The sequence below is a fragment of the Anomalospiza imberbis genome, chromosome 4 (genome assembly GCF_031753505.1).
Source record: "Anomalospiza imberbis isolate Cuckoo-Finch-1a 21T00152 chromosome 4, ASM3175350v1, whole genome shotgun sequence".
NCBI classification, from domain to species: domain Eukaryota; kingdom Metazoa; phylum Chordata; class Aves; order Passeriformes; family Viduidae; genus Anomalospiza; species Anomalospiza imberbis.
This window is the reverse complement of record NC_089684.1, coordinates 26,981,086-26,997,067: the sequence shown is the minus strand read 5'-3', so window position 1 is coordinate 26,997,067 and position 15,982 is coordinate 26,981,086. Positions and strand designations below refer to the sequence as shown.

Sequence of the window (15,982 nt, the reverse complement as noted above, 5' to 3'; positions counted from 1 at the left end):
GCTAAAATGCTAAAACCAAAACAAGAATAAAAGTACTACAATGACCACATTTCATCCCAAACAGCAGTTGTCGTAAAGAGAACTCTTACCTGGTAGAATTAGGTTATAGTCTTACACTAGTAATTAAGAGCAGCTTGGACAGAAAGGTCCAGATGTTTTCCACATTTACATTAATTGCACTGATTTCAGTGGGAAACCATATCACCTAGGGGATCTGGACCAAAGACTCTGCCTCTTCTTAATTCTCCAAGAGCAATTGGAGACTGAATGTTACGAAACTGAAAATAATTAGCAGGTCCCACTCAGCCCAGTGTTGTTAGGTTCTTTTTTGCAAGATGTCAGGCAGCTTTCACAGTATAATCTGGCTGTGAATCTCAAATCTGAAAACCCAACTATAGAAAAAGGGAGAAGTCTTCACAAGCTCCAATCAATTGTGCTCCTTCTCTCCTCTGCTCATAAAGGGCCTTCACCACCTTTTGCACTGCAATCATTATCAGCCTGGAGAACAAAAGATTATCACACAGGCCTTTGCTAATGCTGCACAGAGGAAGAGACAACTCTGCTGAGTGCTTGGGAAGTCGACAGAGAAACACCCAGCTCATGCTTTCACTATTTGAACTTGCTGAAATAGCCTGCCTGTATAGGCGAGCACACAGCTGGACATAAGCTGCCAGAGCTTCTGCAGATAGCTTCCAACCACAGGCTCTTTTGCCTGCACAACAAACTGTGCACATAGCCCTTGCCTCCTGAAAAAGAGGCACCTGGTGGGGGAAGGATCCTCCACCATTACTACAGTCACATGCACAAGTCCCTATCATGGCTCAGGGCTTTGTGGCCCCCAGTAATTGCTTGAAATTCTTGCAAAAAATAGCAAGCCTGCCCTCGAAAGTTCAACCTCAGCAAAAACGTCTCTGAAGACAACAGGAAATCTGTTGCCTTTGGGAACAGAACTAGATTCAAATGTTATTATGGTCTGGAGAACAGGTCAGAAACAAAGATTAATTTAGCACACAATGCAGGCTTCTAGTACAAAAAAAAAAAAAAAAAAAAAAAAATCAATGACCCCAGAAGCATGGCCAGGACTACAAGAAAACAATAAAAGTCCTACCTCTGGAAAATAATTCCAACATCAAGCACAATATACAGTGGAAGAACATCTATTTTGCTGCCTTGAAAATGAGCAGATGCTCATTTTAAAATAGATTCATCCTACAATTAGTGTTCAAAATGACTGCCATCCCTGCTGGCAAGAGCACTGAGCTTTGCTATGGCTTAAAAGGGAGGGAAGTATATTCCAAATGAGTAGTCCACACTATCTGGAGCAGAAATAATTTCTTACAGACTGGCACTAGCCTGCAAGAGGGAATCCAAAAAAGGAACTAGTATACCAGAAACCTCAGTACTCCCATTGAAAAGAAATGCCTCTAGTTTTCAGCTCTGTTTAACTTCTCTCTGTTATGTGAGCACATATCCCTCAGTACACACAGCACCCATAACAGAACTGACCTGCTACAAAATCAACAGAATAGAAATGACCTACAGGAAAGGGTATCTTTTCCCCCTCCATTCTTTTGTAGACTAGCTTTATTAGATGAATAAGAGAAACAAAGCCATAATAATTTTTTTATAAATAACCACTTACTTATATAGTCTTGACAGATTGTTTTTCCTGTGAATTTTTCACGACAGCATTTGCAAGACACTCTTCTAAAGCCCAATGCTTGCTAAATGAAAATTACTATCCTGAATGAAAGTACCAGTCAGGGATCTGAAAAGAATTTTAACTCAGGCTCTATGCAATACTAGTTTGGCTTAGAATAAGCACTAACAACTGCTTTGCTACGTTGGGGTCTACCTGCCCTACCTCATTAATCGTAGAGGCATTTCCTTGAGAAGTCATAGAAAATTTTTGCCATGAATTTGCAATAGGAATTATACAACATGAAATTAATTTCAGAAGATAACAGTATTGTAATGTTACCATTAACGTACCAAGCAGTTGGCATGTCTACCACTCAAGTCCTGAGCTAACCTCTCAAGTGTCTTCTCCTGAAATCCTATTCAAGCCCTACATGCTCCGTAGAATGTTACGAAGCTACCTTCACTTCCAGCTTTTACATTTTTTCATATTTATTTTTACTGTACCAACCATCCCTTCAGCCTTGATCTGGCAAACTTCTTGCATGGAGTACCACCCAATGACCTGTACTGTAAGGCACTTGGCTTCAAAGAACCAGAGCTCAGGAAGGCACAAATTTCCTCTTGTTTCTTTTGCAATGGTCTCCTATGAGCAATTATACATATCTTTACAGAAGAATGGGTCTGATGAGGATCCAGTTGTGAATGTTGGGGTGCACCAATCAGCAGCATGCTCTCTGCTGCCCACCTACCCACATAGAGGACTCCCTCTTTCGTCTTTCCTGCTGCCTCTGCCACACCCTGCTTGGTTTTTTCTGCTGCTGCTACGACTCCCTCCTTTGCCTTGGAAAGCCCTTTCATGAACACATCCATGGCTGAAGACTTTCTTCAAACAGCTCTAGGAAAAAAAAAAATACACACTTTCAGTAAGGTTTTTTATCCCAGAAAGGGGAAAAATAGTCTAACTGAATGGGAGCACAATTACTTTTAAATTATATTATTTATACCCCCCAAATTGTATAGCTATATGAAACAGACATCCTGTTTCCACAGAATCCTATGGAGAGGCTGCCAATAATGCAGTTCTGACTGGAAGATGGTTCCATTGATATAAGTACCTTCCTTGCCTATCAAGGCATCATTTCTCCCAAAGGACAGTTCTGTACATGTGCTGAATGCAAAATTTAGTCCTGTGATTTGATGACACTCCACCTCTCATCCAGAGAAAAAAGCCAACTTAAATAAACATCAGCAACTTGAAAAAACAAACAAAGAGACCAAACTGAAAACCAATACCTCTCATAAATGACAAATGTTCACTTGTAAGAAAATGCCATTACAGCTCAGGACTGGAGAAAATAAAAAATGCTGCATTTCCATTAGTCCAGCATTTTACACACAGTCTACATCATTCTTTTGAAAACTGAGTTTTCCTGAATGGGTTCCTTGCATGCATCACAACTGAGAAAATATTTTACTAAAAAGCAAAAGCAAGAACACAGGATTTTAAAAGCACTGCACTAAAGCTACCAAGAGAGTCCTCTCGCAGGTACTACAATCCAGTACTACACCGAAACCACTTAAATAGTAATTAAAACCCAGAATCAGTATCCCTTCAACAAATCCATTATCAGTAGTCCTTTCTCTTCCTCCACCCACACAGACAGAAGTGCTGCCTGTTATCGTCTCATCTTTGCCAGAGGCTGAGTAGGAGGAATGGATGTCTAGGAAGACATCTGGGCTGTCGCAGCTTTCCACTAACTCGTGACGAGCGTGCGAAGAAAGGCAGCGTTTGTGCTCCAGCCAAGCTGCCCACGGTACCTGCCGCCCCGGGGATGGCGAAGGGGGGTGGGTGCCTTACACACAGCGCCGGGGGAGGCAGCACCGGCCGGCGGGACCCTCCGGCTCCTCCACCGGCAGGGTCCCAAGGCCCGTCCCCGGGGCAGCGCCGCGACCAGGTGCGGGAGCACCTGGGGACCGCGGGTGCGGATCAAATAGCACGCGGGAACCTGCGGAGGGAGGGAGCAGGGCGTCGCGCCCATATATATGTGCGCGTATATGTAGCTATACATACACAAACATATAAATCCATGCACACAGCGAGGCACCTACCAAGGAAAGCAGAGCGACGCGACCATATGGGCACCCACGGGCTCCCGCGGACACGCCGTCGGCACACGGCGGACACGGCGCCCGGCTTCTCCTCCCTCCCCCGTGCCCACACAGGAACGTGCAACAGGACAGATCTATCTAGCTGTCTTTGGTATTAGATATACACCTATCATTCCATGCAGACACTGACGCGCCCCGAGCAGCCCCGCCCTGCCCGCACTCACCGCCGGGCTCCTCCGCCACCGGCGAGCGACCCGTTCCGAGCAGGCGGGGGCGGCGCGGGCTGCGGGCGAGGCGCGGAGCGGCCCGAGGGAGCGGCCCCTGCTCAGCACATCCCGAGGCGCGGAGCCGGCCGGCTTTGCTGGCACCACCCCGGCGGCAGCCCCGCAGGCGGCGAGTGCCGGCGAGGGCGGGGGGCGGGAGGATGCGCCGCGGGAGGGAGGAGCGGAGGCTCTTGCTCCCTGTTGAGTGTGCGCCCCCTGCACCCAACCCTATCACGCCCTCCGTGGCGGTGAGGTGGGAGGCGTGATAAACTGGGAGCACCTGTTTGCTGGGCGCAGACCAAGAGAGAAGCAAGGGTAAAAGGTGGGCCGGACGATTTGGTTCCCCTGGGACTCCGCACAGTCACCACTCCCTCCAAAGGCTGGAGCGCCTCATCTTAGAAGTGTAAGGAAGCTGTTGATGCGGCACAGCCCTAAGTCACTTCACCAAAGCCTTAGAAAATCTCCCCCAGCTTCTAATTCTTTTTCATCTACTTCCCAATCTTCAACCTTGAATGACTGCAGTTCAGTGTCACTGTTCTCACAAGATTCATGATCCCAGCTCATTTTAAGCACGGGAGGTGGGGCTGGCTCTTGCAGGTGTAATTCGAGTCTTAACTCTATTGCACACACACAAGAATTTTCATCCCAAATGAAGAGCAGTACGGCCAGACTTGCCCAACCTTTACCCCGCTGCTTGCATCCTCCACCACACAATCCATGGCCACTGCCACCCGAATCTTAAACTCAGGCAGAGAAGTCACTTTATCTCCAGAAAGGGAAACCTATCAAACCTCTCTATTTTGGTCACAGAATTTAAGCATGAAAAGCCAAGACCAGTAGGAGACAAGGCACTAGAACAGATGGACCTTCAGCTTCAGTACATCAATTCAAATCCTGCAAGACTTACAAAAACAGCTTGGGTTTTATTGCACTTCAAAAGGAGAAACAGAACATGGTATCGATGAGATACAAGGTTGTGAGCTGAAAGTAGCATCTTTCATCCATCATCCCGTGCAGACAGCAGATGCATCCCTGGTTTTCATGCTGAACATGTAGTGCAGGGTCTTATTCTTGTCAGGTTTCTTTGTAAGTAGTATTTCTGTATTGTTTGGTAAACTTTCTTTTGCTTCATTCTACGAGTAGTTTTAATCAACCAAGCATTAGGCAACAGATTTTACTTCTTTGCACATGTTAACTGGCCCAATTTAATGCATCTTAGTATGTAAATTAGCTCATTGAAAACCCTTCTGTCAAGTCATTTTCTACTACCCTGAGCAGTAAACTTAGACCCCAAATTAGAATTAAAGTGAATCTCGCACTCCTTATATAAGTATTATCTTCCAGATTTAAAGAAGGCTTTTCTTTTTCCATGCAAGTGACTATGAGTATGAAATGTTGCTTTTTATTGCGCTGATATAAATCTAGATAGACTTATTGTATTTAATTATGTTTGGAGAAACAGATCATCCTGTATGATAAACAACCTTGTATATTTATGGCTCTGTTTCTGGAAACTTTAGGAAGAAGAGCTCAGATATTTGCAACTCCTAGCTTTTGCAAGCAGTCTTTTTTTGCCTTATGTTTATCAAAAGCAGGCATTATGTTCTGTTGTTAAACAAAGTAACAGCTTGTCCTTTAACAAAATCATACAGCTAGAAATAGAGAGGTAAAGGCAAAAAGGATCAGTTGCCACAGTTGAAGTAAAGCTTAAAATTTCAGCTGTAGTATTCAAACTAGGCAGCTGTTAAAATCTAAATCATTGGGTAAGAGGCACAGTAAGAAAAAACAGAGTACAAATGTTGACACAAGAAATTCTTCATTCTGAAAATGAATGGAACTTAGGTGGAAAACAGAATTAAATATGGCAGAGAATGGGCATTGTATCTCCAAGGCAATTCCTATTTAAAACACATTGTCTACAAAAGCTGACTGGGGCTTTTTTCAGGTTGTCTCTTCAGTACTATTAGTATCACAGTAGGTTCTCCCCTGAAGCCTTTTCTGTCTGAAGAAAGGATAGTAGGAAACAGATTGCCCACTGATCACATTTAAAACAAATCTTTATTTAATGATACTGTTTACTTCACATGAGCATCTAGAGCAAAAATCAATTAAACAGTACTAAAATCTTCTTTACTTCATCTTGCCTTGCAGGCTAACTTATTGGTTTAGTTGCTAGTGGTCAAGTATATCTACTTTATCACTAAGAAAAGAACAATTATGGACAATTGGAAAAGGTTGCAGAGTAAAATTGATTGGACTTTATTGATTTTGGATTACTGACTCACACAGACTCCCTGTGTTACCACAGAACTGATAGGTGATGCTCCTCAGAGGAAAGGTACCTTTGAAAACCTGAAAGCTGCAGTACCAAGGGAAGCTGTATCAGGGCTCTGTGTTCACAGTTAACATTGATTACTCCACTTCAAGGCCCTTCTACCGATTGCAGATTATTACAGCCTGGGGTTCTCGGAGTCCATCCGACCCCGGCTGCCGTAGGTGTCCCAGATAGCGAGGTAAAGCTAAGCACAACCTGTCCAGGTCCCTCAGGCAAGCTCCCAGCCACAGGCAATCTTAGCAAACAGCTCAGCTCTTAAGTGAGATCAGCTCTTTGGTGAATTCAGCTCTTCAGTGATTTTAGCTTTGCTTGCTAAGGTGCCCTGGCAGACGCAGGGAGAGAGAGGAGAAGTCTGTATGAGGTTCCACAGCGGTGTCTTTATTGGCAGCTCCTGGAAAGGGTTTCAGCGACAGCTCTTCTGCTGAACTGGGCAGAAATGGGGGTTTATATGGGGTGCAGGCGTTTTGGGAAATGGTCCAATAGTAAGGGTCGAGGTGAATATGACCTATGGTCTTACAGAGAGATAACGAGGGTCCGAAGGCAGAAGAGGGGCTTCTTTGGTCCAGTCATCATGACTAGGCATTTCTTAGGCAAGTGACCACCAGGGAGGCCTTGCAGGGCCTCTGGCTGCTACAGCAGATAATCTGAAAATGGTCTTCATTGGATATATACATTAACTGTGAGAAACTGTGAACACTTTACACGCATATAGTCCAGTCTCTGGATTTCTTACAGAACAGTTTACTATGTGGATTGTTTTAGAGGCAACTAGGAGTTCAGATCAGTTTCCTAGACTCTTGCATCACAGTGTTTGCATTTCTATTCCCATTCAGCTCCCTCTGTGAACCATTGATGGCTTTAATGACCATGCTGTAACTACCTGTGTGCATAGCCCCTTTCTGAGAACTCAAAAATATGCTCAATAAAAAAAAAAAAAAAAAAAAAAAAAAAAAAAAAAAAAAAAAGAGGATGACCTCATCTTTGCTTATAGGTAAGCCTGAGATTTAACAAAACATTATCTTTTTCTATTGTCGTAAGTGTTGTAATTTCATACTGCAGAGCAAGCATGGTGTTCCCATGATGTTTACTCAACTGGAAGTTAAGCACATGTATAAAAGCCTTCATACAATCAAGATTAAACCCATATCAGAGTTAATTTCCCAGGGGAAGCATTCGGTTTATTAATTTAAAATTAATATTCATTATTATGCAGCAGTCGCATTGCAAAAATTTCTGTTTGTGGACTGTTTTGATAGATATAACTGGGAGCTGGGTTATTATGGGCTGGGCTATTGGATGTCCACTGTCATGCAGCTGTTGCCAAGAGATGCAAATAGAACTGATCAAAAATTTTTTAACTGATATAGACATATTTGACATCTATATATTGTATTGGAGTACTTGGATGTATGTACACACCTACACACACAGATGTACATGTACATATGTTTCAGGAAGATTGATGTACGTCTCTTATCTGGTGGATTTCAGCTAAGCTATACTAATCTTGACGCAACTCTAACCACCAGACAGAAGGGTCTCACAGCTTTATACCACCTCTGTTACAGGCAGAACCTGCCAGACATTTACCTCTCCACTTGCAGTCAACGGTGAAGTTACAGAGCCATAAGCAATGGTAACATTTCATTAATTAATTCCTCTCTTTGGGCTAGAAATTCAGTCCTAAAACGCACAGAAACTCTGTCTGTTGCACCTGGAACCTTTAGCAAAGCTTTACTGTGAAAAGCAGTATCTTGAGTGCCAAGGAAGCCATCTGGTAGCATGTTTCTACTCAGAGACAACCAGTAGGTCAGATGAGGCTGACCCAAGGGTTCCTGGCAAAATCAGTGATGATTATTCTTTAAGATGTTTCCCACAGAATTACAGAATATGCTGAGTTGGAAGGGACCTCATTGAGTCCTTCTCTTAGCCCTGCACAGGAACATTCCCAATGTGCCTGAGAACATTGTCTAAAGGCTTCTTGAACTCTGTCAAGCTTGTTGCTGTGACCACTTCCCTGGGGACCCTGTTCCAGTGCAAAATCCCTTTCTGGGTGAAGACCCTTTTTCCCTAATATCCAGCCTAAATCTCCCTGTATCAGCTTCAGGCCATTCCCTCAGTTCTATCATGGGTCACCACCGAGAAGAGATCAGTGTTTTACCCCTGCTCTTCCCATCACAAGAAACTTGTAGACTGCAATGAGATTTCCCCTCAGTCTCCTTTTCTCCAGACTGAACAGGCCAATAAATTGATTTTACCTGAAAGAAACAATCACCTTCCTCACGTGTGATTCAATGTGTTATCAGCATCTCATGTAACTGAAAATGCTAATGCTAAAAAAGTGGAAATCACCAAGCCAGAGTCAGGTCTGATGCCCGTCTTGTCCCAAGTTCTGTTTGATTGAGAAGCCAGCATCAGATGTCTCCAAGGTCAAAGATAAGACAGCATGCTCTAAAGTAACCTGCTGCAAATATAGGCATCTGAGCCAGTGCAGGCACAGCACATTAATTACCTGGATGGCAGCATTTCTCAAGAGGTGCACCAGGAAGGCAGCAGCTTTAATTAGATACTACAGTTAGTTACCAGAAAACTGTTTGAACAGGTGGAAAACCCGAACAGGAGCATATTTCATTCTATCAAACTGTCTTCTTTCTGTGATTTCTAAAGGAAAGTAGACATCCCATAAAAGAAAAGTGGTGGTTTTCATTCAGATATTAACCCACAGGGAAAACCTAAAGTCTTATCTGGCAACACACGATTCTCTTCTCATTTCTCTGATTCCTGTGTTCTAGCTTCCCAGCCAAGTTGTCCCTTGGGTATTTTTGCTGGTGCCACTCCAATCAGCATAAACTCATAACACCGTTATCAGCTGCCAGCACTTTTTTTGTAACACCAACTACTGGTCCAATTCAATTCCCATTCATGCTGACATTAAACCAGAGATTGACTCAGGGGAACCAAAAATAGCAAAGGAAATATCACTATAATCACATTATTGTCTGTTATGGTTTCTTTGGCTCCTTTATTTAATACATGGAATCACTTCTTGGAATCCTATTGTAGTGCAATCTCCAACCCACGGGCCTGTACCTTCTTGTTGATGTTTGTATTACCACAAAACATAGAGGAACTTGTCTTGATCTAGAATTCTTAATTTTAAGGCAACACCCTGGGCTATTAACATTTATCTATATGGAACACTAAGCAGGGCATGGAATAACTGTGGGAAGCCATTTCAGATTTCTTCACAAGGGGATGTATATTCAGGCTTGGGCAATGTAGACATTAGGAAAACAATTACTTTTCCTCATAATTACGCACAAAATAAATGTACTTGCAAATTTAATTCAAATTACCATTTCAGTTACAGCCTCAAGCTCAGATCTTGGAAAAAAGCCCCTACCTTAGAAACATTTAATTTCTGTTATGCTCTCCAATTTGTTTCAATTCACAAACAGTTTGAAGCATTCACATTTGCAGTGATGCCCAAGAGGCAGGAGAAAAAGACTCAAATCTCACTTCAGTAAGAGACAAGGCAGTTGGGTAAGGGACAAGCATCAAACAAGGTGACAGTGGTCAAAATTAAAGGCCACAGCCAAATCCAAGTCAAATTTGTGTAGGTATCTCAATGAGGGGTTTATCCAGAAAGAAATTGCAGGTTGTCAGTGAGCTAAGTAGAGATTTATGGAGAAGGACTTTTCATCTGTGAAGATTTCCTTTTTTGTGTTTTGAAATACAGATGCAGAATTTGTGCAGAATCAGTGTCTCAGGAATTTACCTTCTTCTCATGGTACCAATCTACAGGAAATATACAAAATATTTAAAAAGTTAAATTCTTTTCCCCTATCAATATATTTTGGCATTCACTTTATTTATACCTGCTGATGAATGCCCCACTGAGCTTGATCTTTTATAGCCATGATCAGACAATTTTCTTGGCTCAAAGGGGCTTATTATCTTGGTTTCACAACAAGACACCAATAGGGGAATAAAGCACAGATGAAGAATTTCAGAAATAGTGAGAATGAAACAGATGAGCCATTCACAGTAACCCATAATCACAGATCACTGCCTTTCTAGGTACCAACTGCCCTGTGAAATGAGAATTTGACATTTCTTTAGCAGTAAATTCTTTGTACTTGTGATACATACTCATCAATAATATTTTCTGCTGGCATCCTCATACCATGTTACCAGGTGCTTATGAAGTTTCCTCCAAAAATAAACTCTTACAGAACTACTTGAAATGGGCATAAAACAGAATTTCCTCTTGCTATCCATGACTCAAATGCAAATTTCATTATTCTATGACTAGTCAGAATGCTCTGGTGAAGAAAGGCATTGCCAATCATCAGCAAACTTGAGTTTCAATTTGAAATATGTCTGATAACATGCATTTGAGCTGAACATTCAATTTCATAAATGAACTTTAATGTTCTTCACTTAAAATCATGGTGCTGATCACCTTAAAGAAATGTTGTGTATCATATATTCATTTAGTCATTCTAAAAGACTGTGTTTCAGTCTCTGCTACTTCTGTCTGTTGTGAATAATATAGCATTTACTCTGCAGGGGTCATCTGTGCTGCAAAGTACTAGCAGCATGAATGAGAAAATGAGACCTTGACACTTCATTAAGCCATCTCAGTCTGAGAACAGCATTTTCAGTCTCTTTAACATTTTTCATCAGTCAGCTGTGTTGCTCTCATCCAGTACCTTTTAATCACAATGTTACAGTTTTGCAGTTTTGACATATCTAGTGTGTAGTCACTGAAAACCACCCTCTCCTATTTCTTCCTTCAGTGATCTCCATTTGACTTTACCTGTCTGAATTGGGCTCCCATTTAGACCAGCTCTGTGGAAGACTGATTCCTCACAGACACCACAGAACTAATTTTATATATAGATGCTGAGTCAGCCAAAGCTATGAGAGGTGGATCTATCTTGTCCCTGTCTCAAAAGATTAAAACATTAAATAGCTAGGTATTTATAAAATAAACACTAGGTATTTATAAAAGAAACCAAATTTTCTAGTCAGGTTATATCAGACCAACTAATTAGCCCAACTGAAAATAAAAATATTTATACCTGACTTTGTCCCACATTGCCGTGTTCTGGAGCAGCTTTTGCTTCCAAACCAGCTCATTGTCTTTCTGAGTTGCAGCAAGTGAGCCCTGCATGTTCCACTTCGATCCTTTGGAAAGTCCTTCAGCCCCACCTGAGGCCAGGGAGCTGCTTTCTGCTCTTCACTGCCATTCTACAAGCTCCGTGAGCTGTAGGCTTTTGGCTGCAGGTGGTGCTGTGTGGCCCTGCCATAGGACCTTCCCTCCCTTACCACTCCACAAAAGAGGTTACAATCTCTTTCTGCCTTCTGGGAAGTCTTCCTGATCCAGTCTTTTTAGGCCATTTCTCATCAACCAAGAAAGCATTCACACCCTCTTAAGCTACCCTGAGATCTAAAACATTTGTTCATTTAAATGTCACATCCTGTTCAGACGGAGCTTTGTTGCAGAGACACAGCTGTGTTGCGCACCCTTGTAAATCTGGAGATACTATATTGATGGTATCAGATATTGAACTGCAATCCCACGCTGAAGATGGTGATGGTCTGAGCATGTAGAAAGCAAATGACATTTTAGCATTGAGCATTGACCCAAGTGCTAGTGGCACAGTCTGTTTGAGACTTTTTTCATCTGCTGTTGTGATTACAGATTTCAGACAGACAGCCTACATATGACAGAGGGAGAAAACTGTGACAGCCAGGGCTGCTTGAAAGAAGCGAGCAATGCATTTAGTATTCACTGTAGAAACGGCAGATTAGTGTTAATCAATAGATCAGCAGGATCCTGGTGCAGTATTCCTTTGCAATTGTAAGGAGAGAGAAAGATATTTCTTGCAATAAAACCCTATCTGTCTAAGTCCACAAAGACAGGCTTATTCTTTCTAGCTGAGAATATGGTGAGGATCAAATGTGTTTCTCTCAACAACATGTCTGCATAGGCACATGTAGGAAGACCTCAGTCTGCTGGAGGAAAGTGAGATTGTTCTGAGAGGCTGTACTAGCATAACTCAGCTCTACTGAGAAGCTCAGGGTGATGTGAAGCTTCCATTCAAAGTAATGCATGGAAACAAAAGGGCCCTCTCTAGCCAAGGGTATGCTGCCTTCGCAGGCTTAGCTAGCTTGTCTGCGTTGCTGCAGCTTCTGTAAAAATCTTAGTGACTCTCATTTATAGAGTAGATCAATACTTCAGCTTGCATGCTTCCTGCATGTTTAATCTTGCCAAGCTTTGCCTTGTTCCGTGGTTTAAGCTTGGTGATCAGCTTATCACTGTGCAGCTACTCACTCACTCCCCCACAGTGGAATAGGGGAAGAATTGGAAGGGTAAAAGTACAAAAATTTGTGGGTTGGGATAAAGACATTTTACTAGGTAATGGAAAAGCTGCACAAACAAGCAAAACACACAAAGTTCATTCACTAGCTCCCATCTACAAGCAGGTGTGCAGACATTTTACAGGAAAGCAGGGCTCCATCACATGTTATGGGTAGTTGGAAGGTCAAATGCCATAATTAGGAAGGTACATCCTTCCTTCTTTCCCAAGATTTTATTGCAGAACATGGCACCATATGGTATGGAATACCCTTTGGGTCTGTTGTGTTCAGCTGTCCCAGTGTGTCCCCTCCCAACTCTTCATGCAGCCCCAGCCTCTTTGGGGTGTGTGAGGGGCAGAAAAGGCCTTGATGCTGTGTAAGAGCTGCTCAGCAATAACTAAAACATCCCTGTGTAATCAACCCTGTTTCCAGCACAAATCCAAAACCTGTCCTTACACAAGCTACTATGAAGAAATTTCACTTTATCCCAGACAAACCAGTACACTTAGTTTCAGCTGAATAGGCTTTCGGTGTGGTTTGCAATCTTCCAGGCTTTCTTTCCAAACATGAGAGCAGCCATTAACATTAGAAGCTCAACTCTGCATCTGTTTCTCTGAGATGCTCTGCTCTGTCACTAGCTCTCCTATCCTGTTATACTATGTGAGTTACAGCTTTGTCTCTCTCTCTCTTTTAGATTCACACAGGGGAACATGAAGAACACGTCATTACGTTGTGGTTGAAGAAGAGGTTCGGTAACTCAAGCAGATTCATCAAATGTTTCTCCAAAGGATTAACACATCTCTGTATTTGACCTTTTGCTATGTTCTTTCCAGTTTTTAGATACTGAACTCTCTAGGCAGCCAGGATGTGTTGAGCTCAGTGAGAATTAGTCTTTGATGAAAATTTCTGCTGGTTCCTTCTTCTGTTACCTTAACAACCAGTATACGTACCTCTTCCACATACATTTCCACTCTGAATATTCACTGAAAAATTATGCAGGAAATCAAATATTACATAGAATTTGTATATTCCTGTGTCCTGGTTTTCCCACAGTAATTGAAATTGTCAGATAGAAAGCAACTCTTCTGCCAAATTGTGTAGGTTTTTCTTTTAAATTTACCCTAATCAAAAAGGAAAACTTTTTGCTTAAGCTATTGAACACCAAAGAAGAACTAATAAGAAGTACTCAATTTCCTCCTAAAAGATTCTGTCACATTTTACATTAAAATGGTGCTAGTTTTCAGTGGAGGACTGCAGATTTTTTTATATATATTTTTTTTAAATTCAACTCTTCAAAATTCAGTTAAAGCAACAAGATTCACAATGATTATACATGTCTCACCAAAGTCCACAGTATCTTTCAACATGATAAGGCTTAAAAAAATTTACATTCCAATATTTTTTTATGGTGATCTGCCTATATGAAATAATTTCTTTTTATGAGAATACTGGTAGTTCAGACTCCTCAATTCAATGGTGTACATCAGCATGTTCTTAAATTTGAAGTATGCACAGCAGCAAGCCAGACTTCACACATATTTAATGCTCAACTTGTAGACAAGAGTCCTGACATTACTGATCGTACTTTATACATTTTCTATAAATGACTATCTCTAGGACTTTTAAATTGTTGTAATACTAAGTTTTCCTTAAAGTCTATCATAAATGCAGTTTGAGGATGTAACTTGTTTTATGGATGTTAGATTTTCATTCTTCAGTATCATGTCCACATATTCTGTGCTAGCAATCCTTTTCTGACAAATCAGTCCCCCCAAGTCATCACACAAAAATGTCTTGTGATCACACAAATATTACTTTTAAAAGTTGTGCTTCAAACTTGTTAAGGTTACAATCAAAGAAAGGACTTAACCTTTCTTGAAGTACAAGTTCAAACACACTCTATCAAGCAAAAAAATAATAGACTTATAATCCATTTGAAATGTGTTTCAAGGTTTAAACAGGGGGGTAAAACCAACCCGACCAAAACCCAAAACATTTTCTATTATGTTTTTTTCTTTTTTTTTACAATTTCTTCTCTACACCTTTAAGAGAATCGATTGAGGATTTTTTTCTTCAATGTAATTTCCATGAATTTGTATAGGGGTTACATTTTTGGCAGGAAGTGTGTCTTAAGATTGCATAGTTCGGGTATGTACCTGACCCCTTTCTGCTTATTGAGTTGAACTCTTTAAATGTTTCTGAGCATCTTGCAAGAAAAACACAGATTACAAAAACAGATGTCATTAACCTCCTGTTTGTTACCTTCTTAGAGAAACACCCCTTAATTCCTTTGAGGTATTTCACTGGTGTTTCCCAATTGGCCTTTTTTTTGTTTCCCTGATGGTTCTTTACCTCAGGAACGCCTGACTCATCTCTGTAAGACTGGAAGTGTGCTCCAGTGTGGCTCACACATTGCAGAGTCCCTGGCAGAGGGGCCCCTCTGGTACCTAACCTCTAACCCTTTGCATACCACCCCAGGAACAGCCCTGACATTGTTGTGTGCCACATCTGTCACTCCCCTAGCATGCATAGTTTAAAGCTCTGCCAATTCCTGCTAGATCCTGAGCAAAGATTATCCTCTCTTGCTGAGAAAGGTGACTCCCATCTGATGCCAGCATGCCTGGTGCCGTGGAGGCCATTCCACTGTCAAAACCCCCAATGGCACCTAGGATACATGTTGCCACTTCATTGTCCCCTGTGTAGGAGATCAGTATTGGGGTACTCTGAGGGCTGCACCAGGCTAGGAATTTTCTTGGTGATATCCTTATCCCAGGTCCCAGGCAGGCAGCAGATGCTCCTGTGGGTTGGGCCTGGTTGGCTTATTGGCCCTCTGCTCTCTTTAGAAAGGAAATCCCCTACAACTTTAACCCATTTTTCCTTCTCTTGCAGGTGGTTGTAATACAGGGCATTGACCTTACTGATTGGTGTAACTGGGCCTTCATCCTATTCATCCTTCAGCTGGCCTCCCATGTACAAAACCTCACAGCTATTCTGCAGAGGGTGAGTTCAAAATTCCCTTGGAAACATACCAGTAATACAGAGCAATTTGTACTTCTGAGATTCCCCCTACTTCTTCTCTTTGAGTAAACAGACAGTTCATTGCTCTTTTACCAACATAAAGTCACAATGCAAAATGGGGGGAAAAACCCATGGAAATATAACCTGGTCAACCCAGAAAAGAGCGTTGATCTAGTCACCTCCAGCCTCCCCACCAGTTTTCTGGTGGCCCTAAGAAAGAAATCCAGCACTCAGGATGGGAGAGCCA

General features: G+C 42.0%; 1 protein-coding gene across 2 annotated transcripts in view; it reads right to left on the bottom strand.

Moving 5' to 3' along the window:
* Positions 1 to 4,142, bottom strand: part of SNCA (synuclein alpha) — a 63,196-nt gene extending 59,054 nt beyond the window's left edge. The window contains exons 1-2 of one of the 2 annotated variants that reach the window (XM_068187590.1): positions 3,975 to 4,142; positions 2,391 to 2,536 (exon numbers count right to left, since the gene is read on the bottom strand). In XM_068187590.1, the coding sequence (XP_068043691.1) occupies positions 2,391 to 2,511 (121 nt within the window). In that variant the 5' untranslated portion in view covers positions 2,512 to 2,536; positions 3,975 to 4,142. Of the gene's footprint in view, positions 1 to 2,390; positions 2,537 to 3,750; positions 3,874 to 3,974 lie in introns of those variants that run through there. The other variant, XM_068187591.1, reaches the window with a different exon arrangement.
* Positions 4,143 to 15,982: the final 11,840 nt, after the last annotated feature.